The 23,849-nt window shown below is 37.8% G+C and overlaps 1 protein-coding gene across 3 annotated transcripts in view; it reads left to right on the forward strand.

The window, feature by feature from the left end:
• The window catches only part of THADA (THADA armadillo repeat containing), a 314,439-nt gene that overhangs the window by 93,237 nt on the left and 197,353 nt on the right, over positions 1-23,849 (forward strand). For all 3 annotated transcript variants that reach the window (XM_082427608.1, XM_082427609.1, XM_082427610.1), the window contains exon 26: positions 1,534-1,625. In XM_082427608.1, coding sequence (XP_082283734.1) covers positions 1,534-1,625 — 92 coding nt within the window. The remainder of the gene's footprint in view (positions 1-1,533; positions 1,626-23,849) is intronic.

Raw genomic sequence — 23,849 nt, forward strand, 5'->3', positions numbered from 1 at the left:
CAAGACCTGAGCTAGGACAGAGGTGATGTTGATAGAGTAACAGGACAGAGTGATGTGTTTGGGGATATTAGGCAAGGCACACAGTAGGGACTTCATTAATGTTTGTTAACTGTTGAATGGACATAAGTGAGTTTGTCCAGTTTTAGGGTTTTATTGCAATTATGGTATGAATTGTGCCAGTGTATCTGTGGTCCATTTCAAGAGTTACCACACATAAATTGAGTATCTGTGGTCCATTTCAAGAGTTACCACACATAAATTGAGTCAGTCATGTGCTTCTAGAGGAGAGGTTGCAAACTGGTGGCTGATAGGTCAAATCTGGCCCACAACTGTGTTTTATTTGGCTTCTACAATAGTTTTTTTTTTTTTCCTTTAATTTGTTGCCAACTTTTCAAAATAGATTTCACATAAAAGTTGGGGTTTCTGGCTTCTCTTGAAAAAGCAGACGATCTGGCAACACTGGGCTTACATTCCCCTCAAGGCAGCAACTTCAGCTGAAGCTGAATAGTGACTGCATTAGACCCAGTCCTCTGCTGCCTCTGTCACTCACTGCCCTTATGGGCATTTGAGTTGTGATCCTTACTGCAGTAGTTTCAGGAAGCTATCTTCTAAATCCTACATTGTTACTTTTAACTACCTTTTTTCTTATATTGCTATTTAACACACCATATGACTCCTATCTAATTAGAATATAAGCTCTGTGTTAGCAGTAAGTGTGTGTGTTCTATTTCTGGACATTCTCCATGGGGTTGGTATAGGGCCTTACACATTATAGGGAAGTCAGTATATATTTATACATCTCTACTCTGATTTGGCAAGGTAATTGAGGAAGCCCAATATCCCATGGCTTTCAAGACATTTTTATGATGTAGGAAAGCGTCTTGACACATTGGTTTGGAAATAGATCTGCTTTATTATTACCATTTGAAGAAATGATTCATGTTTATAGTTTTTTCTTCTTATTTCTGTGAACCAGTTGCCTCAGATAATCTTAGGGTTAAAATTACTTTGTTAGGTTACTGCAGTTGTGTGGTTAATAACATTTTGTATATGATATTAAATATTTTCTTGGCCATATTAATAATGTGGATCCTTTGAGTTAGGTGTGATAAGTATTTTCTCATAGGTAAATGATTACAGAAAATAAAAGGAAAGAGCTGAGCTCTTTCTTGGGATATTCATCATCAGAAATGATGTGGGAAAATGAATTTATTGTTTCTTTTTAAGTATTATTTAATGATACAAGTACAAAGAGATAATGAAAACAGTTGCTGGTAATATTAGAAGTATAGGAAAAAGCTGTGTTGTGTGCATGTGGTTGGATTGTAGAGCTCAGTTTAAGAGGAAGTCATTGAGGTAATTACTATAAAGTTATTGAAAATTGTCTTCCTTTATGGACATAAACCACATCTTCTTTAGCCCCACACTAGGCAATCGGGTAATGATTTTGAATGTCTAGTTTGAACATTGTAAATGTTGGTTTCACACCATGAATATTGCTTAACCTTTATTGTGTATCTATTTTTACATTAGGTGAGAAATTCATCCACACTTCTCTTCAGTACATTGATCACAAGAATATTTGGAGTTAAAAGGGGAAAGGATGAACTTTCCAAAAAAAATAGGTAAGCTTCATCTAATGCTAACTTTACTTTTTTACAAAATATTGTCCTGGCCAAGAATAATTTTTGGAATTTTGCTTACTTTTATAGATTCATCTAGAGCATAAAACTATAAAAATACTATGGTAAATTAACCTATGCTGCCAAATTCTAAGCCCTTAGGCAAAAATATCTACTGTTTAATAAGTGGACCTTTCAAAGCAGCAAAAATATATATATCAGAGTAGCAAGGGCTGAAATGTAGAGCTTGTTCCTCAGTGCAACAGCTAAAGTTCGTTTTTTTGTTTTGTTTCGTTTTGGATTTACATCTTCTTCACGTATTCCTGAAATGTCCTATATTGCTTTTTCTTGATGTGTCATCACTTACTAGCTTGTGCAATATCTTTGCTTTTATAGTAACTGGAAGTTTAAATGTTTATAGTACACTCATCGGGACATGTCCCAGATTACTTTTACATTAACCTCTAACCAAGGGGAGCAGTTACGGATGTTGGTCACACAGAATAAACAGTGCTTTTTACTTTTAGGTCTTCGGTGTTATGTTTACTCTCTAAGACATTTTCCTCTTAAGGTTTTTTTTAACGTCTGGGAAAAAAACTTACTGAAATATTTTGATTATGAGTAATTTTTAGATACAATGCACAAGTTCTGTTTGTTTTTTAAAGAAGAGAAGCTTTGAATAGCTGTTTCTTTAGCGCTTAGGAGGGTTTAGTGTTAGTCTAGTGGCTTGCAGTTGTTAACACTAGATGTCACTGTCGCTGCATGCTTAATCATTTCTTAACTTCATTTACTATATCTGATTTGGCCCAGTGGTCTTTCTCTTGATGCTCTAGAGATAAATCAGGCCCTATTCCTCTCCTGCCTAAAAATGTTGATGATCACACTTTTTTTTTTTTTTTAATAAATTTATTTATTTATTTATTTTTGGCTGCGTTGGGTCTTCGTTTCTGTGTGAGGGCTTTCTCCAGTTGCGGCGAGCGGGGGCCACTCTTCATCGCGGTGCGTGGGCCTCTCACTGTCGTGGCCTCTCCCACTGCGGAGCACAGGCTCCAGACGCGCAGGCTCAGTAGTTGTGGCTCACGGGCCTAGCTGCTCTGCGGCATGTTGGATCTTCCCAGACCAGGGCTTGAACCCATGTCGCCTGCATTGGCAGGCAGACTCTCAACCACTGCGCCACCAGGGAAGCCCCTGATGATCACACTTTTAAGTCAGGTTTTAAGCTCTTGTTTATTAAAATATATTTTCTTGTGATGGAACTAAGTCTTAGGAATGAGAAAATATCATGAAATAATTTTATGATGCACTGTTGGTAAATCTAATGAAATCTACTGGTAGTTCTGAATTGTTATTTAAATTGCTATTTATCACCCTATAAAATTCAATAAATATTTAAATGGAAAGCAGTTGGCTGTAAGTGTGAATTCCTTGAGTATACTAAGGAAATACTAGAGAGTTTTTTTTTTAGCTGAGTTGTATTTCTAATAATGGTAACATTATTCCTTTGAAAGGCTGATTGTAATTTTTACTCTTTAGCTGGTTCCTAAATAAATTCTTCCTGTCACTAGTTTGAAATCACTAATATTTGTTTCTTTTTAGCTTTGCTTATTTTGTTAATAATTCAATAAAGTGCTGAGGTTTAAAACAGTTTGGTCATATTATAAGGCCATGATAAATAGTACATAAATAAAATATGAGGTTATCAAACAAGTGAAATTAATGTTTAAAACTGAACTCGAAAATGAAGAAATGCTTTTTTTCCCTTTTACTTTTTATGAAGTGAGTGATTCTTGGATGTGTATACAAATTTTACTTTATACAGGAGAAAATGATCAGATTCATTTTATGTAGGTTGCATCTGAAGGAGGGTGGAAGAATAGCACAATGAAACCACACTGTTGTAATCTCTTTGCCACAGCTTGCTGATGTGAACCTCCATTATAAATTTCATTCCTCTTAAATAAGAAAGGTTACAAAATATATAACTTTCCTAGAAAGAGGGAAATAGAATATTCATATAATTGTCTTGAATAAAGCTGAAAAGTGAAATGAAGGTATTAAAAAGTTAATTATTTTTAATGTGATAAGCATTTTTGGTAAGAGTTTTTATTTCAATAACCTGAAGGTTAGTATATATCATTATATATACAAGGCTTCTGTTCTTTGTTTAACCCTTAAAGAGTATATTTCTCGGCAGCACCCACTAGATTTGCTCTGCAAAACCTTTAGTGTCTTAAACTTGCCATTATTTGTAATGATTCTTCTAGCTGTAGTTTGTTTAATTATGTCACTTTTGGGTGAAATGTTTATATACCTGTCCGCTACAATATTAACTCCCCGTGGGCAGAGCCTTTTGCTTCTATTCTGTGTATGTATCATGGGCACTGTAAGAATGCTAGTAATAATGATGTCTTATTGGTTGGTTACTCAACCATTGAATAACTAAACTCAGCCAATGAGACCTCATAGGCCAGTGAAGTCTACTTTCACAGCCACAGATTGTTCTGCACACAGTCTTGCAAATGTGCGCTCTTGATCAGAAGGGAACTGGACAGAAAAAGAACATCTGCCTTTCCCATCTAGTAGAAAAATAGTCTATCCTGGAGTAAACAGACTTGGTTTCTAAGCATTTTGCTACCACTGGAGATGACCTTAATAGACTCCCTTACCCGCTTTGCACTTCAATTTCTCCATCTATAGACCAGGAATAATAAGATCTGTGTTCTGTACTCATAGGGCTATAGGGAGAATAAAACAAACTAGTAACAGTTCATTTTCTTTTAAAATATTGGAAGTCCTATGCAATTAGAGATGTAGTTTGCTTTTTCTCTGTTACCACTTCTATTATTGTACTCATCTCATTGTCTTACAGTTCCCCTGTGCTTTTGGAGTACAGGGTCAGTATCTTATCCTTATTTTTGTATGCCTGGTGCCTAGCATAGTGTCTGGCATGTAATGGCCAGAAATACTTGCTTACTGAATAAGCAAATTTTGTTACTAGATGAGAGATGAGAAATCTGGTTTCTACTCCTGGCTTTGTTGCCATAGACCCGCCATAACCAACTGAAACAAGTTAGTTAACCTCTCTGGGCCTTGGTTTTCTCCTCTAAGATAAGAGATTTGGACTATCCTTGAAGTCTCTTTATTTCTATCAAATACTAAGCTGGGCTTTACGTAATTGTTACTAGAATTATGAGTTTGTTAAACTGCTATGTTCCCAGTGCCTAGAACAGTACCTGCTTGGTAGTAGGGACAAGAAGTTCCCTTTTCATGTATAAAGAAAGGAGCAGAGGTTCTGCCTCCTCCCCATTTATAAGTATATAGAGTATGCTTGAAATGATTGGACTCTAGAGCTCACTAGCCTTGTTCTAGATGTGTCTTTTGGATTATGAAGAATGAGACAACATGTTTCACTTGTTTGTTTTAAATAATGGTATTACATTTAAATTTTCTAAAGCTCCTTTCCTTTCTATTTATTACCCCCGGACTGGCTTGGCCCGACAGAATGAGTAATTGATCCTTTGTATTGATAGAATCAGAAGCTACTCAGCTCTGTGATGTGGGGAGTGTGCTGGGCATTCCAAAATAGCCTCCATCTGCACTGTGAGTGGGCTCTTCTTGGTAGTTCCTCATTCCTTACAGGGCAGGAGCTAAACCAGTGTGATCTTTAACTCTAGGTCTTTCCCTTTAGCCCCTTTTTGTATTAACCTTCAACTGTTCTATTCCCAGGTAAAGAACAAATATCAATATACATGTAGTAGTCTGAAAAGCTTCATTTTAGACTTTGCCAAAGCTTCATACAGGTACTCAGTGTACAGAGTGTTCTATAGCTCTTGTTCTCTCTTCATTTTAAATCAGTCGGCCAATAAGAATTCGTAAGCATTTGTCATGAACTCAATATTGACACGGTGAAGGAGTCCATGAGAAATATAAAAGGTGGACCTTGTTCAAGGAGCTTACGTTTCAGCTAGGGAAACGAGAATTGTCATCTGTTGTGAAGCAGATACAAATAGAAGACAACATACAGTAATCAGCTGCACAATGTGGTCTGAATAATGGCTGCGTTAGAAATTCACTAGTGGGAGAGTTGAGTGGAGCACTTGGGGGGACTGTGTTTCTTATAAAGCTTTGGGGATGAGTAGATTTGGGGTACATGGAAACAGGTAGGTTGAAAAAGAGGAACAAATGAATAATAATCTTGTTTTCAGTGTTAAGTACAATCTCAATTCTGTCTTGTTAGAGAGAGCTCATATTCAAATTAATAGCTTAGGATGATTTAATACAGTTTAAGAGGAAAATGTTTGTAAAAGGATCACCAGGTCCAAGTAAAATTATTTCTAATGACTATGTTAGGAGATGTTAAATTGTATTTGTTTTATTTTCCAGGGTACAAATAACAGAGAATTGCTTTAGTTATTTCCCTTAACGTCTTAGTGGTGTGAGTCTGGAAGGATCCTCTGAGGGACATCTAGTCTAGTCTAGCCCCTGCTTAGAGACAGATTTTGAAGCAGTTTCCAGACAGATTGGCTTCTCTCCTGTTCTTCATGTTTTCTAGGAAAAGAGATTCCACAAGTTTTTGTGGTTACCCACTCCATTGTTTAGGAAAGAATTGGATTCTCAAAACTAAAATTGGGAGCTGTAGGACAACTAGGTTTTTAAATTTTAGAGAATGTAATTATTAGAATTCAGAATAGCTTATTTGCTTTGAACTACATAGTAGTTTGTAGCAAGTGCCTATTTGGCCAAACTGAAGATCAGAATTTTCTTTTGACTGTGGCCAGGATAACCTTAACATCCTCAGACCCAGTGGGTTCTCGTCTTCTCCATTTAACAAGCATTTATATTGCATTTTCACTCTGGGCCCTCTGCTGGGCACTGGGATCCAAAGATGGATCAGACATACTGTTGGCCCTAGGGAAACGGACAGTCTAATGAAGAACATGGCAGTTACCTGCGGCGCTAGAGTCTCTGTTCCACTCGTGTAAAAGGAATGGAGAAGTTGTGAAGGGAGATGGCATATCCTTAGCGCCTATTTGCGTGCTTGGCATGTGCCAAATTCTTTATAAGTGTCTATTTTAGCCTTCATCACAGCCCTGCAGAGTGGATAGAGTCATTCTAATTTCACACAGGAATAAACTAGGGTTGGTGAGATTGAGTTATTTGCCCGAGGTCATACAGCCAGAAAGTGGTAGAACTAGAACCCAAATCCAGCTACATCTGCAGAGCACATGCGGATTTACCCACCAGCACACACAGCCCCTTATGAGCAGTGAGTCACTTTTGAGAGTGTGGCTTTAGATTTTACATCCTGAGACTGTGGGAAATGAGGCACTTCACCAAAGTCTCAGCGTGGAGCCAGGACTCTCACATGTTCCATGTGGCAAGTTGATTTTAAGACCTTTTTATTACCCCCAATAGGATATCCGTGTGGCCAGTAAGCCATTTATTTACCTCTATAAAACTCTGGTATTTGATGATAGTTTGGTGCTATGGGGAGAGGATTTGGGGGTTTTGTGATAATCTTTGTCTATTGTATGATGTCTTCTAGGCTTAACCTAATGTTTTTCCAAATCTCTGCTCATAATTTTCATTCATATATTTAATAATGATTATAATAATAACCATTATTATATTAGTTTTTATATTTGAGAGGACATAAGTAGCCATCCAGTTCCATTCTCATTTTGCAGATGTGAAAATTGAGGTACTCAAGGTCACACAGCTAGTGCTGGAAATAAAGTTAATGGTTACTTTTAGCTTACAGTAAGCTCAACTAGAACATTTAAAAATTTTAGCTGATTATTTATAAATGGAGTTTCTATTAGCAACAATAATACTAGTTTGGATTCAAATAATTTGAAATTAAGCTAAGAGCCCCAGTGTTTTGATACGGTCTGGAGGTATCATTCATGCGTCTTCCACAGTTGTTTACAGAACATTCGATCTGGTTCTTTAGGCAGAGTAGGTAAATGTGTATTCTTGGAGACTGAGAAGTTAAATACAAGTCTTGTGTAACCCTTGTTGAGAAGTTCTTAAAATCAGAATTAAGTCTATTCTGACACTTTGGCCTACTGGAGAGTTTCATGTTTCAAGTTTTTGTTCATTCTTAGGTTCATGGATCACAGGTAAGAAAACCACAAATAAAAATTTTAACCAAAAAGAAGCTCTTAAAAAGAAATATGTTCATGAACTTGAAGTGGGAATTAGTCATTGTGTTCTTAAATATTGACTCTTGCGGGGACGAAGTAATCTTTGTTCCTAAGTACTGCTTCAGGCCATTGCCTTCTTTAATAACTAAGGCATTGTTGCTTTAGTTTGAGCATGTTCTATGGAATTTTGGCAATGCGTGCATCCTCTTTCTGCATCTCAGTAAAAGCATGAGTAAATATTTTTTCTTAGCTTTGGTATTTTTGTAGCTTACATTTTATATGAACCAGACTAATATAATGTAATACCAGGATTACATAATTTAGGACGTCAGGATTTCTTCCAGGACTCTGAGATAAAGTCTTCATTTATCAGGGGTTTTACAAGCAGTATTTGTTGCTCATTCAATACCTGTAGAGAAATACCACAGAGCTCTTTTCCAAATGAGAAAATGGAGTCAAAGAGGTTAAAACCAGAGGGAACAGTTTCTTTAGAACTTGGATAATATTTCTTCTTTATTCAGAACTTGGTCCTTATAACTATTGATTTTAGTAATGGATAGTTTAGAAACTCCAGGAATTTTGAACTATTCTTGTTACACACCAAACTTTTAATAAAATACAATCAATAAAATTTTTTCATTGAATATTTACTATGTGCCTTGCCACTCTAATATGTACAAAAGTAGTTTATGACATGGTCTTGGATTTCAAGGATTTTATCATTTACTGAGAGAGAAGACCAACATGTGAGCTAGCTTAGGAAAAATGAGTATCAAACTCTGATATTGTCAGGGGATGAGGGGGTCAGAGGAGGATGAGGTCGGGCTTCGTGCAGGAGTCAGGCTTAATCTGGATTTGAAAAAATGGGTAGGATTTGAATGGGTAAAGACGAGGATGTTGCATATAAGGTTATATAGGCATGAACAAAGATACCGAGGTTGGAACACATGTTGTATATGTCTGAGAAAGTTAGAAGATAAACCAGACCAGGACTGAAAGCACATGATGGAAATATTCATCCATTCATCCATTTAGTCATTTATTCCTAGAGCCAAGGATTCACTGACCATCTATTCTGTGTAAGCACTGAACCATGTTCTGGGGCTATATCAATGAGTAAAACAAATAAGCCAAGGAGACTGGTTTGAATTTTACACAACATTATGAATCATTTATAAGTTTTAGTATTGGAGTATTCCATGATAAAGGCATTGTTTTAGGAATCAGTTGAGAAGTGATTGCATTCTGTGTCCCCCGCTGGTAGTATTGGAGAATATGATGCAAGACCCTGGAAGAAAGTTACTTAGGAATAACTGATACTCCCTGTAGATTATTAAAGCTCGGTTCCAGCTTGGTATGGTTTTTTTTCAGCATTTATTCTTTTTGTTACTTCTAAATTGAGTAGTGGCTATATTAGAGGGGAATATGCCTTATGTTTTAAGGATTACTAGCTTCCTTAAGATATTAAAAAGATATTTAGTGAAAAGTAAATTATAAAGTCAAGTAAGTTTTGGAAATGCTGGATTAAATAAAAATTTCTTTATGACAGGACTTCTCAGAACATTTAATATGCTACAGTGGTTTTTGTGTCTCTTCAAGAGTGGGATATAACATGCAGTATTTCCCCAAGTTAAAGAACTTGTATCTGGGGAATTTATATATCTGGGGAAGTCCACCAGATATAAATTTAAAATGGTATCCTGGCATATAGTAGGTGGTAAATAAATATGAATCAATGAAAATTTCATAATTTTAGACCTTTTAAAATCTTATATTTAAAGTGCCTCTTTGGGGACTTCCCTGGTGGCACAGTGGTTGAGAATCTGCCTGCCAATGCAGGGGGACACACATTCAAGCCCTGGTCCAGGAAGATCCCACATGCCTTAGAGCAGGTAAGCCCGTGCACCACAACTACCGAGCCTGCGCTCTAGAGCCCGCGAGCCACAACTACTGAGCCCGCGCATCACAACTACTGAAGCCCACACGCCTAGAGCCCATGCTCCGCAACAAGAGAAGCTACCTCAATGAAAAGCCTGCGCACCACAACAAAGAGTAGCCCCCGCTCGCCGCAAGTAGAGAAAGCCCATGTGCAGCAACGAAGACCCAACGCGGACAAAGATAAATAAATAAATTTATTAAAAAAATTTAAAATACATAAATAAAGTGCCTCTTTGGGAGAATGAACTTTATATCCTAAATCAGTTTCTTCTACCATTTTGTCAGAAGAAGATAACGTCCATTTTCCCAAAGCCTTGATCATTGATAATGGGGGAAATAGGGCCTACACCCTGGTTGATGAACTGATCAGCAAGGTCAGTACCAAGCCCATCAGGGTGTGATGTATGTATGTGTGTGTGTGTGTGTGTGTGTGTGTGTGTGTGTGTGTGTGTGTGTGTTGGAAAGGCAGGTAGGGAGAGGGGAACAGAACAGTAGCCAGCTCTGAAATATAATAGGTAAGGCCTTAGGATCTACTAGGACAGCTGAGTTCTGTACCTTTGGTCTGTATGTCTTGCTAGCAGCATACCCTGTTGTTGTCCTTCATCTCCCAAATAACAGCTTCATTTGTTAATATTTAAACAGAGGCTTGAAATAATTCAGACTTGAAGCAGTTAGAATGCTTTTGGCTGCAAGTAGCAGAAAACCCAAATCAAAATTTAAACAATAAGGAAAAGTTATTATCTCACATATAAACAAGAAGTTTTAAGGGGGATTGATTCGTTCCAGGTTGATAACATCATCAGAGACCCAGGTTCTTTCAGTTTTTTGCTGTGCTGTCCTGGATGTGAAGGCATTGGCCTCAGGCAAGCGTCCTTCATGGTTTCAAGATGGCCACAGTTCCAGCCATCACATCTAGATGTAGTAGATGCAATATTCAGTGGCCTTGTGGCATCCCTATTTCTTTTTAAGAATGACAGCACCACCTCTTGTATGTGTTCCCATGCTGTCAACTCCACACTCTACAGACTTTCCTTAACATCTTTTTGGCAGAGTTAACATCTTAGTATGCCCCAGCTTATCCCTGACAAGGGAAATGGATCCACCATAATTAGCTTAGACTAATTAGGATTCTCCAGTTGGATCTGGGGTTGGTGTCAGCCCTCCCTGAAGCATATGACTACTCAGAGAAGGGTGAATACCCAACCAAAGTCAAATACTGTTAAAGGAAGGATGGGATGAGGGAATGGATTTTTGTTAGGTGACTAATGATGTCTGCTGCTACATTCTTCTAGGCTATCTCAAAAGCTGTGAAAATGTTAGGAAGATAAATAATAATATATGTAGTATTTTAGTCTAATAGGAAAGTGTATTTTTTTCCTTTATTTGTGCAATTCCTCCATATAATTTTTAAAAGATATGACGTAGTAAAAGTGTCTGGATATGTGGTTCTGTATAATTCGCTTCTGAAGGCAAGCCTTCATTATAAAATTCTCGCTCAGGAACAAAGTTTTGTCTTCACACATGAAAAAAGTTTTGTAGAGCTTTAAAATAGAGATGCTGAATAAAATACAATGACTTTCTAAGTCAGAAAATGCTGCTCTGCAATATGAAATATCTCCCTGATTCATAGCTAATCTCTAACAAGCTAACAGAATGTTAACATTGTTTTTTATTATAAACTCTAATTCACTTTGGAATTTGACCAATGTATATTACAACATTGATTTTGTTATTGTAGGGCCAAATGGTGTGAAGTCAAATGATCTTTCTAAGTTTATTGGAATTGGTACTTAATTATTTTAATTTATTAACCCAAAATCCCTATTCTATTTAAATTGAGCATAGTATTTTAATGTCGGGGCCTCTGAATTCAAATTAGGCCAACTGTCTTGAACAATCTCTCTTTCTCTATCTGCCAGGTTTTTTTCTTTTCTGTCTTTCCAAACTGTTAGCGTTTTATTCTGTACAAACTGCCTTTATAGAAGTGGAACAAGAGTCTGTCTAGGTCAGGGCAGACCAGCCCGGCTCAGCAGAAGATGGGGTCAGACTGGCTACATTTGACAAGGATCAATAAGTCTGATCCAGGTGCTAAATCTTGGAGGTCTGGAATTTTCTACTCTGTAAACACATTCCTAGAGCCATCCATTGCTCCTAATACATCTTTGTCTTTCTTCTGTTTATCTCTATGATGACTCTTGTGAACAACTGATTTAGATACATATAAATGGTCAGTTACACACTTCCTCCCTTTAATTCACTTGATCCCCATTTTCACCCCCTACAATCCAAGCCCTCCTTCTAGGCCACTGGTTTCATTTTTATAGTTGGTGGTCTGTTTAGATGGTCCAACATTTTTTTTTCTTCATCATTTATTCAGCAAACATGCTTACTACGTTCAAGACTGAGCACTGAGAGGAGTATAGACATTTATAAAATATGGTCTGTGTATTTGAAGAATAGTGGAAGAAGTGAGCTAAGACTTGAACTCAACTGTAATGCAAGGTGGAAAGCCTTGAGTACTCTGTTAGCTCCTTTCCTCTCTCTTGGGGGGAGAGCCTGCATGTGCCACTCCTCCCATTTCCTCTCTTCCCTGCCACTGCGTACGTGCGCCTCTGCAGAGCTCACACTTTTCACACACTCATCCTTTCTAGACCCTTCCTCCTTCCCATCCCAGTTGTTCTACCATTTAGGCGGGAAAGACTCATGTGACCATTTCTTTATCTTGCCTTTGTTCTATCTGTGGGACAGGCAATGATTCAGATCATGACCAGTAAACAAGAGGGCAGTATTAGTGATATGCCTCCCCTATCTGTATTTGGAAATGAAATTCTCTGTACTAATAAAACAGTGTCACTGGCCTCTGACGGTGGTGAACGCCCCCCTTTTCCCAGAAACACACCACAAGTCATCATCTCTGTCTCCTTTCTGCTTTTAATTAAGCCAACTTAATTTTCCTTAAGCGTCAACATTTTAGGGAAGTGAAAGAGAACTTCTCTTTCAATGGTGTTCTCTTGCTTCGATTAGTTACTAATACTGCAATAACATAGGCTTTAACATTTTATCATTGTAAAAGTATAGTGTTTCAAAGGGGAAGTAAATATATTTTCTGTGGGTTATCTGCAGTGCCACCATTTATAATATTTATGTCTTTGGAAAACGTATTTCAATTGCCAGATGATCATTTATAAGTTGTAGCCCTTTCTACAGATGGACATATCATTCTCAGATACTTGCTTGTTCTTTTTCTTCATGTTTTCAGCCCTGACTGCCTTCAACATTGTGCTGCCATGCACTGCCAAACTGGTTGGTTCACCCATGAAAATTGAATTCCAGGGGATTCATGGCATTTTCCATGGAGGTTTCTTTCTCTGGAAATCTCTTCTTGCCCCCACCCCTAATTAAATTGAAATGTAATGATTTTTCTTGGTTTTTTAATTTATTTATTTTTATTTATTTATTTTTTGGCTGTGTTGGGTCTTCCTTGCTGTGCGTGGGCTTTCTCTAGTTGCAGCGAGCGGGGGCTTCTCTTCATTGTGGTGGGCTTCTCATTGCAGTGGCTTCTCTTATTGCATAGCACAGGCTCTAGGTGCACGGGCTTCAGTAGTTGTGGCACGCGGGCTCAGTAGCTGTGGCGCACGGGCTTAGTTGCTCTGCGGCATGTGAGATCTTCCCAGACCAGGGCTCGAACCCGTGTCTCCTGCATTGGCAGGCGGATTCTTAACCACTGCGCCACCAGGGAAGTCCCTCTAGCATTTTTAAGTAACATTCCTTATGATGGACAAATCATGGTTAACTTAATAATTCTCTTACTATTAAATATTTAGTTTTCCCCTAGTTTTTAAAATATTTTTAATAATGGTGTGGTGAGTATCTTTATTTTAGGAAGTATTTTAACATGTAGGGTTATTTCTTATGGATAGATTCTCCTTGGTGTGATTTCTTGGCAACAAAGTAATATAACTAGTCTTCAGATTCTTTTTATATATTGTCAGATTTCTTGATAAATTAATCTTGAAAAAGTTTCCCCTTGTCACCTTCTTACTCAGGAATTTTCATTAGTTCTCTGTTGCCCATGGTCTAAGGTCTCTGCCCCTTTGATTAGCCTTTGTGCTTTTTGTTAAACCTTTTTTTGTTTTGTTTTAACCAACTCTCTACCATTGAGCATTTACAGTCCATCTTATTTTTCCACACTATGCAAAGTGGTACAGGGAATAACCTCATACATTTTAGCTTCGCCCATGTTTTTTGGATTATTTCTTTGGGATAAATGATCAGAAATGGAAGTAGAGTTAAGGAATATAAACATTCCATGAAACTGATAGCCAGACTTCTTTTAAATAAGATATCAATTTACAAATTTGCCAGCACATATAATCTTTCTAGTAGTGGGTATTATTCTTTTTTTAATGCAAATTTAAAAGAATGTGTGTGGGGGGGAATTACCGTGTTGTTTCAATTTATATTGCTTTTCTTACTAATAAGGTTGAACATTTGCCCACATTATTTGTTGGTTAATTGTATTTTCTTCAGCTTAGCTTTCAGGGCCCTATATAATTTGAAACTGCCCTTTTCACCTTATCTCCTGTTAGTCAAACCCACAAATATTTATTAAACTTCTACCAACAAATACATATACTCTAATCAAGCTAATCTGCCTACCATTCCTTTGAGATTTTCCTTTTTGTTGCTTTTATTCATGCTTTGTCTGCTCCAAAAATGCTTGTCCCTTCTCATCTACTTATCATATGCTGATTTTTCCCATCCTCTGAGATTCAACCTGTTATCTTTTTTCCTCTAGGAAGTTTTCCCTGACCTGACTATGGCTTCCTTGAGAGCAGGGCCTGTGTCTGGTGCCCGTTTTGGCCCCAGTACCTTGTAAAGGGTCTGCCTTACATAGGAGGCAAAGAAATGATCTATTGATGTTGCTAAGAAAATGCATGTTGAGTTAGGCAGCTCTAGATTTAACTTCTGGCTCTGACTTTGGGCAAGTTTAGTCCCTTGAGCCTCACTTTCTTTATCTCAGCATCATCGTATACTGGGGATGATACTAGGATCTGCCTCCCAAGTTGCTGTGAGGAGTAAGCATGGTAATGCTCATAAAGGGCCTGGTGTAGTGATGCTTGGTGTATAGGAGGCTCTCTTTCAGTGAGAATTGTTTTTAAATTAACTGAACTAATAAACTGGTCATCCCAGCACTCACTGGTCTCCATTTCCTTAGGCCTCTTCCTGGTGTACCCCAAATGATGTGTGCCGTCTCTTTCTTGTGTTGGTACTGCTTCTTATGAATTAGTTAGGTACTCTCAAATCAATTCCAAGTTCTTAAGGGGAGGGATTGTGTTTTAAGTTTGATGTATATCCTAAAGCACTGTGTAAATACAGATTGGTTAGGTATAGCTGAGTAGCTTTGGTAGCAGTGAAAACGAGGGCAAGGCAGTGATGAAGACCTCATTTTCTGTTTTTTTACTGAAACCTTTACTGGACCTTTGCTAGAAGAAATTATTTCTCCTAGGGCCTTTAAGAAATGTTTACTTTTGTTGCTTGTTCAGCCAAATGGAGTTAGTTATTCAGTAGAAAATGGTAAAAATATCCCAATAACACCACTGGATTTCACTTTTCCATATAGTGTTTCAAAGTGTTGTATTCATTAATATTTGTGAGAAACCTATGGTTAATACCACAAGAAGCCATAAACTAAACCAGATTTCCCCCCTTTTTAACTTTCACATGGCTTGGATTAACAACAGTGTTACTCCCTAATTTACACCTGGGATTTAAAAACCCTTCTCAAAATGCTGAAACAATGACTCATATTTAGTCACCATGTGACTGGGTTATTTTCATTTATTGAAAATATAAACAACAAAAAACATCCTGGATAAAGAGCTCCATGTATTTTAACTAGTGACAGATGCTATGATCAGAATTTCTACTTAAGTCAGGCATTTTTGACATACACCTCAAGCCTCGCAATTAAGCTTTATGCCTTTCCAAACATAACAGTTAACCAATAAACCAAAATATCAGCCTGGTCTGGCTTAGCTCAGCGGTCTTTTGATTTCTTCCAGTCTGTTTGATGTGGAGGCTTATTGAGATTTATCTATTGAGCTGTTCATAGTTTGTAGGGCTGAGAGCACTGGTTATATTATATAAGATTCCATTAGTGACAGTAGAGTGTAGACAGTCTCTACAGTGTAGATAATTTAGTCAGTTGTGCTGGTCATGGTTTTGTTGAAATTTTTAAGACTTTTGTCAAGATTTTTTTTTATTAATTCTCAGTGATTTTCGTTATTTCCCAGTTTATACTGTGAGCCTCAAAACAGATGTAGTTTGATTGGTTCAATTTAGTAGAAAGTTTTTAAACTTTCAGTAGAAATCTCTATGTAGATTGAAAACTTTTCCACTTATTTGGACCAGTTTATCCACGAGGGAAATAAAAATTAAAAATATACAGTAATGAATTATAAATACTTGGTATATGGGGAGTCAGATATCATTCCATTGTATTGTTTGTGAAGGTAATAGCATCAGTATACCCAACTTTATAACATAAAAGCTGCAAAGGACTTTCATATACTTATGTCATGTAATCCTTGTTTGGAATACTCAATAAGTATTATTGTCCTCATTCTAAATAACACACTTGGAATTTATATTATTAATTTGCTACATGTCTCATATCTAGTATGAAGCAGAGCTGGTGGTCAAATTCAGATATGACTCCTAATCCAGTTATTTTTCCATTACATTAAAGCTTTTTGTTCTGTAATATACAATATTTCTAAAAGTAACAATGTCCTGCCAAACAGCTTTCCACTGGTTTTATCACATCCTCTTTCCTAAGAAGTAGATTAAAATTACTGGTATTTACCCTGCTGGAGCTAAGAAAGTAAGATCATATTGGAGAAATAATAAAACTTATTCATTCTTTCTGCCTCAGTTGCCACATGTATCGAATGGGGGAAACAACTAGCACTCACCTCACAGGGCTTTGGGGTGGAGTAAGTGAATTAATACATGCAAGGGGATTGAGTGCCTGGCATAGAGTAAATGATAATACATTTTGCTATTATTGCCATTCATTTACTCAGCAGTGTTTATTCACCCGTTGCTACACGCCAGGTAATGTGCTAGGCATTGAAATATAAATGAGTCAAAGTCTTTTCCTTTAAGGGTCTCACAGTCAAGGGAAGGAGACATACAGGAAAGTACACACCGTTGGCATGAATGTTCTGTATAGAGGCATGCAAGGAGAGATTTGGAAGCGCAGAGTAGGAATGGGTACCTGCTGTCAGAGGAGGCTTCCTATAAGAATCAGGGCCTGAGCTTGAAGGATAAGTAGAAGTTAGCCAAGAAAACAGTAGAGGAAGAAAAGGGAGCCAGGAGGACAGATGACAGCGGTGAAAGGTTGGTGTGAACACGTTTGTTCAATCCAGAATTTCTTGAAGACTCTAATATGCTGATAGGTATTGTGACTTTCCAGTCACAGTATAGTTACTCGCTTAAAATGTTGAATTATGGAATCCTTTTTATGGAGTAGTTTACGAAGAACTATGTTTTAAGGAACACACTTTGGGAAACTCTGGATAAACTGGGTGGTGAGAGGTGAGTGCAGGTCAGAAAGAGGGTAGGCAAGGACAGTGGAGAAGGGCATGTTGATTAGAGATATTAAGACAGTAAGTTTAACAGTATTTAATGAAAAATGAGGAGACCACAGAAGAGGAAAGATAATGAGATGATGGCAGATTTGGGGCTTGGGACAGTGTCTGGGGCTGATGGTGCCATTTACAGAGGTGAAGATTTAGGAGGAAAAACAGATTGGTGATGGATGGGGGAGATACTGAGTTCAGTTACTGTGTCTGTTTTGAGATGCCTGAGGGACATCCAATGGAACATACTCATCAAGCAGTTCAGTATCCTGGGTCTGGAGCATATGAATGAGCTCTGGGCTGGACAAAGGAGTTGTCCGTGAGAGATGGTATTTTATGCCAGAAAGTGAATGAGAGAACCCAGACGGGTGAGGATAGGCTCCTGGGGGCATCACTGTTTAAATGATGTGTGGAGAAAGAGGATCTCTCAGCAGAGATTATTTCAACAGTCTGATATTCTTTGGGACATGTTTGTCAGTTCCCCTGTGCCCCCCTTTCAAGGTCCATGAGTATTTTGTTTTGTTTTGTTTTTTTGGAAAGTGTCTGACTCCACCCATGCAGGAAATCTACTCTGTGGGCCACTCCTCCCAAGAATCTGGGTAGTTGTAGAAAGAGGCACTTCACCCACACCCTAAGCTCTCTGCTGTGAGTGTGAGATATCCCGCCCAACCCTTCTGAGCCCAGAGGGGGAAGGTGGAGCCATGTTGCACTGTTAAGTTTTTGAGTGTGAGGTCCTTCAGTGTAACTGGAAAAATCATGAAAGAGAACTATTCCACTGGATTAAACAAGTTCAATGGATTTTAATTTTCCTGATAAACTATTATTAAGAAATTGTTTTGGAGATTTACTCTCTGAGTAGGATTAGCTAACCTACATTTTTCATTTGGATAAGTGATTCTTTAATTAGAAACCAAGATTTAGGGAATAGTTTCTCATTGCTTTATATAGTGTAGAGAAGGTATGTGAAAGTGCCAAATGAAGGTTTTCCTCCTGATAGCGAGAAGCAGGGAAAACAAGAGGAAATTATGATATGTTAAGGGAAAGGATTCTGTTCATCCAGCGTGCCTGCTTTTATCTTCAATTCTGGAAGTCTCTGCCGGCAGTTTTTTGTTTTGTTTTGTTTTGTTTTAATTCCCTCTTCTTGTTGTGCGAAAAGTTGCATATTTCTGGCAAAATGTTCATTACTGGCTAGGGGCGCAACAAGCAATCCTTTGCCAGAGAATTAAGCAAGCAGAAGTCTGTCAAAACAAATATTCTAGTTTGAAAATATAGTCCTGCGGGGGGAAAGGGGGAGGGGTGGATAGTGGAGGAGGCCAGGGCATGTTCTAAGGCTGAGTATTTATTTCGTAAGAATTCTGTGTTCTGAAAGATTGTTGCTGGTAGGAGTGCTGAAGAAAACAGGATTGTGGTGCATTAAACGTACTGATGAGCAAGGATGGACTTTCTGGGGATTTTTGGTTTGCTCTTGTGTTTGGTATTTAGCTCTCATAATGACAGCCTTCGCTAAGAGTGAAACATTTTGATAACAAATAGCCTTTAAATTTAATTGAAGAGGCATTTAACAAAACTTATGTTTACATGGAAGAACTCTCAGTCCTGAGGATATTAAACATGTATAAACAAACATGCACATAAACACACAGTCCACTTCATAAGCATTTATTTGGCTGGGAAATGCCAACTTTATTTAATTTCAGTCTTAAAAGTACTGGCCGATTGATTCAAAAAAGCAAAATTTGGTTTTTTTTTTTTCTTCCCAACTTTTCCTTGTATTTCTTCCTTGTTACTTTAAAAGAAAATCATTTCATAGAAGAATGATTATATAGATTGGATAGATGCAAGGTTTTGAATTTCTTTGCCATAGAGTTGCTTAAATCTATTATAAAGTTGCTCTTCAAGTTGGAGGAACATAGGCTGACATTTGTGTTACTTTCCACTGGGATAGGGGTGGGATTAACTTTATTAAGCCTCAAGGATGAAAGTCCTTGCACACAGAAGTGGGTTTTGAAGATTTCCTGACCATATATCTGCATATAACTGATGTTATTTTTTGAAAGAATTAAAAAAATAAAAGGTACTGCATTGTAATATTGAAGTGAATGATCGAACAGAATGTATTCATAATAAAGAGAAGCCCTCAAAATATTATTAATGAAATACAGACCGGTTTATTCTTATCTCCTTTTGGCAAATTTTAGACTTGCTACCATAGGCAATTCAGGAAACACATACATGCCTTCTTCTAGAGCAGTGGGAGGAAACCCTGCTCTTTGATTCTGTGATTTGATATACTTTAGTTACTGGAAGAAACATTAATTAATGTACTTTAAAAAAAATTTTAGTAATTCAAAAGAATACTTTTTTTTTCTTGAAAAAAGGGGTTGAAAAGATCATGGTGCACCATTGGAATTTGCCTTCAGTAAATGTAACATTTGTTTTCTAAAGAATTATAACAACATACTTAAATTCCAGAACAGTAAGCAAAATAGCTTAAGTTCACTGACTTGAAAAAACATTCTTTTATACTGCACGGTTCTAAAATAAATACTTAAAAGAAACAGAGAGCAAGCCATTCTATCTTGGATTTCATTTTCCTTCAGATAGAACAGCTAGAACAAACATTCTTGCTAGTTAACATTGCCTGTGTTTTTATGAAGTTAATAACTGACCTGTCAATCACGTCCTATATAAATACGGTAGTTGAATGCTTTCTGCTTTAGAAGCACTTTTATTTACAAGAGCCGCCAGCCAAGATTTCCAAAGGACTCCACGGGCTGTTTGCTTTGATCTGTTTTGAGGGCTGGTCTCTTTATACCTGTTGGTTTGCTATTTATGATACCTTTGTGTAATCAGGTATGGGGAGAGCAGATGTGCAGAATAAACACGTCTTAAGGAAACCAAGGCTCAAGAGAAATCGTGTAATTATGCACCAACAGCTTTAAAAAGAGAGAGAGAGAATATTTTCTTAAATCAACTTAGCTGCTGTTATGACAAGAGAACAGATGTTGTGGTATTCACCCCAGAGAAGGAAAAGATTCTCTCTTAACTCTCAGTTTATAATGAATGGAGGTGGTGTGTTTATCCCCACCCTTCAAACTGTTGCTCTCCTTTAAATTTGTAAATTGCTGAGATGTTGCAGCTCTTCTCAGTTGACTTTGACCTGTGACCTTTTTTCATTCTCTCCTTCCCTAGGAAATGTTTACCACATGTCTCTATCCAAATAATCAGCTCTCTGTGGGAAGAGTTACCTTTGCATTTTGAACTGAAAATGGCTTTTAACATTTAAGGCAGGTTTCAGAAAGGGATGGCTTTTTGTTGTGTGTTTTATGATTTTGATTTGGGGTCCCCCCCCGCCCCGTCCCTGTACTGAGGGGACCTGAAAGCCAAATTCATCTTCGTATTCTCCCACAATGCCAAGCATAGTGCCTCTAAAAGCATAAGGGCTCAGTAATGAAAGAATGGCAGAAATTAAGAGAAACCCAAGTCCTTCGGTCTTGTTTCCAAAATGATCTGTTGATCATTTGGTTTCTTTCATCTTTCAATTAAATGTTGCCCTAATAATTCCTCTACGTTATATTTACATATTGCTTTTCTCTAGGAATCTGAATGTTTTAATACATTGGAGAGATTGTTAACTTCTATTTTACTTTTTTATTTAACTTTACTTTAAATTGGAAAGCTTCCCCTACTTTTTAAACTAGAGAATTTCCCCTCACTCTACAGTGCTTTCGGAGGGACTGATTTAGAGATTTCCAGGCAGTTGTTGTTCCCCCCTACTACTTTGGGAAATTCTCTTTATACTTTTTCATTCATATTGACAGTTTTTGGTTGGCAACTTTTCCTGTTGTGACACTGGCAGGAATCTTAGACTTTCTGTGGAAGAGTGCCTGAACATGTCCTAAGATTTAGAAAGCAGGTCTTTTATTAACCAGGGTTTTCTCCTTGCTTTCATAGTTGCTCAGAAAACTTTCAAAATCCAGTGTCTTTAACTGATATGATTGCTATTTATTTGGTTCCTTGTTTATAGTTTTTATTTTTATCTTTTTATGTTTTGCTTTTTCTTCCAGTTTTATTGAGATATAATTGACATATAGCACTGTATAAGTTTAAGGTGTACAGCACAATGATTTGACTTACATACATCAGGAAATGCTTACCACAGTAAGTTCAGTAAATCCATCATCTCATAGAGATACAAAATTAAAGAAATAGAAAAAAATTTTTTTCCATGTGTTGAGAACTCTTAGGATTTCCTCTCTTAACAACTTTCATGTTTAACATAGAGCAGTGTTCATTGTATTTATCATGTTGTACATTACATCCCTAGTGTTTATTTATCTTACAACTAGAAGTTTGTACCTTTTGACCACCTTCCTCCAATTCTAACTACTCCCACCTCTGGTAACCACAAATCTGATCTCTTTTTCTATGAGTTTTTCTGTTTGCTTGTCTTTGAAGTATAATTGACCTACAGCACTATGTTAGTTCCTGTTACACAACATAGTGATTCAGTATTTCTAAACATTTCAAAATGATCACCATGATAAGTCTAGTTATGCTCTGTCACCATACAGGTTTTAAGTGCTAGCATCTATATGATAATCAAAGTATAAAATGCAGCCTCGAACACTGCATTTTCAGCATATTCAGCAGCCTTCCCCAGATAATCACTTGTCAGAGTAAAATCATTTTGTAAACTTGAGGGTAGATTAAAGCTTGGCTTTAAACTCTGGGCTCCATCTACACAGCTTATGGGGTCAAAGGTGGGAAAGTCCTGGGGTCGCCTGGAGCCAGTGAGAGTGAGCGAGTGCAGTCATGTCGCCTTTGTTGAGGCACAAGCCTCTAAAAGGTATGAAACGGCCCAAATTACATTTGAGCATCCTCGGGCCTTTGATTTCAGAACCTCTGTTGGAAGTTGAGCGGCACAGGGCAGCCCAAGATCAGGCCAGGGAAGCCGTCAGGAGTAAACTGGGGTCAGCCATGCCCCAGACACCAGGGAGGAGACCGCCTCTCCAAATGATGTGCACAGGGACAGTTTTGAAAGTCCATGGTACTGCTTAGTTGGCAGATTAGCAGAAGGAAAGTCCCCTCCAATATTTTCATTTTGCATTCGTCCAAGGATCAAACCTATAATTAAATTTTCTGAACAAAGACCTTATTAATACGCACCATCCAGATTGATGACCAACAGCTCTTCCTTCCAGGTCCATAAGAAAATCTGTAACGCTTAATGCAAAAATAAAGACCCTAGTCAGGTTTGGGGGGAGGGTGAAGTAAGGTGTAGTTAGGGCTGGGTTTGTCTTTAAAAAGTCATTTTCAGTGCTGTTGAAAATGAACCTTTCAGTGGTTGCTGCATTTACTCAAGTATATGTGATTTACTGAGTGATCTAAAACTTAGTCACAGTGATATGATTTTATTTAAATATCTATGAAAACATGCTGGTCTTTAAACTTTTGGAACATTGTTGAGAAAAATTCTCCCTTTTAATTCTATTGTGTGGGCAGTGTAGACTTATGTAAAAATGTTTATTTAGGACAGACTTAAACACAATTCATCGTGTTACTCGTTGGCCAAAACTTCAAGTAGCTTTCCAGTATTTGAGAAATCTGGTTGAAATTCATTAGCTTGGCATTCAGGGCCTTCCAACCTGCTCTCTACTGGAGGAGCTTTTTGCTGTAGCCTTTTCCTTTGTCCTCAGGCAGGCCTTACACATCTCTACCTCCATGGTGTCCTCGTGCAGCCCCATCTCCTGCACATACTTCCTCCTCCTTCAAGCTCCCCACGCCCCTGGGAAAGGGGACTCCTAGCTGTCCTTCAAGGCCAGGAGTCACCTAGACTAGTTCAGGACCTCTCTTCCTCTGCATTTCCAAATCTGTCAGCCTCCTGGTTGCCTTCCCTCCTGTGAAACTAGCCTTCCCTGAGCATCCCTTTGGAGGCTCTCCCCTCTGCTTTGGTCTCCAGAGCCAGGTTATGCCACTCTGTTGGCTCTTACCACACCAGTCCTTCAGTCATGCTTTGTTTTAATTTCTGTCTAATTTTTTAAACTTGATTTTAAACCCTTGAGGCTTAGAATTTTATCTTCTATGTGCTAGTGTCCTCCAGAGCACTTAGCTTACTTTTAAGCACATGTTTGTCCCTTGGTTGATTGATTGGTGCATGCCTAGGCCCAGGGCTTGATCATTAGCAGTCAGTAAAGACAGCGAGCTATTTTCAAAACCACTGGGTACCTTTTTACCAGGTTTATTTTTTTGGCTTGTCAGCTTGGTAGTGGAGATGTCAGGCCCAGTTCTGTCCAGAAAATCTGTTTTCCAAATCTTTGCATGAACAGAATGGTGCTACAGTCACACTCTGGAGCAGTTTCATCTGGGTACTGCCAACTCTTTCTTATGCTGACTAGCTGACCCATGTGGAGTGCTCCTCAGATCTCATTTCAGCTTTCTGGGGTACTTTTATTCTTAATTAAAGGAAAGCTTATTTCTAAGACCTTTCTTGAACC

The sequence above is a fragment of the Balaenoptera physalus genome, assembly GCF_965194825.1.
Source record: "Balaenoptera physalus genome assembly, chromosome: 15".
Classification (NCBI taxonomy): domain Eukaryota; kingdom Metazoa; phylum Chordata; class Mammalia; order Artiodactyla; family Balaenopteridae; genus Balaenoptera; species Balaenoptera physalus.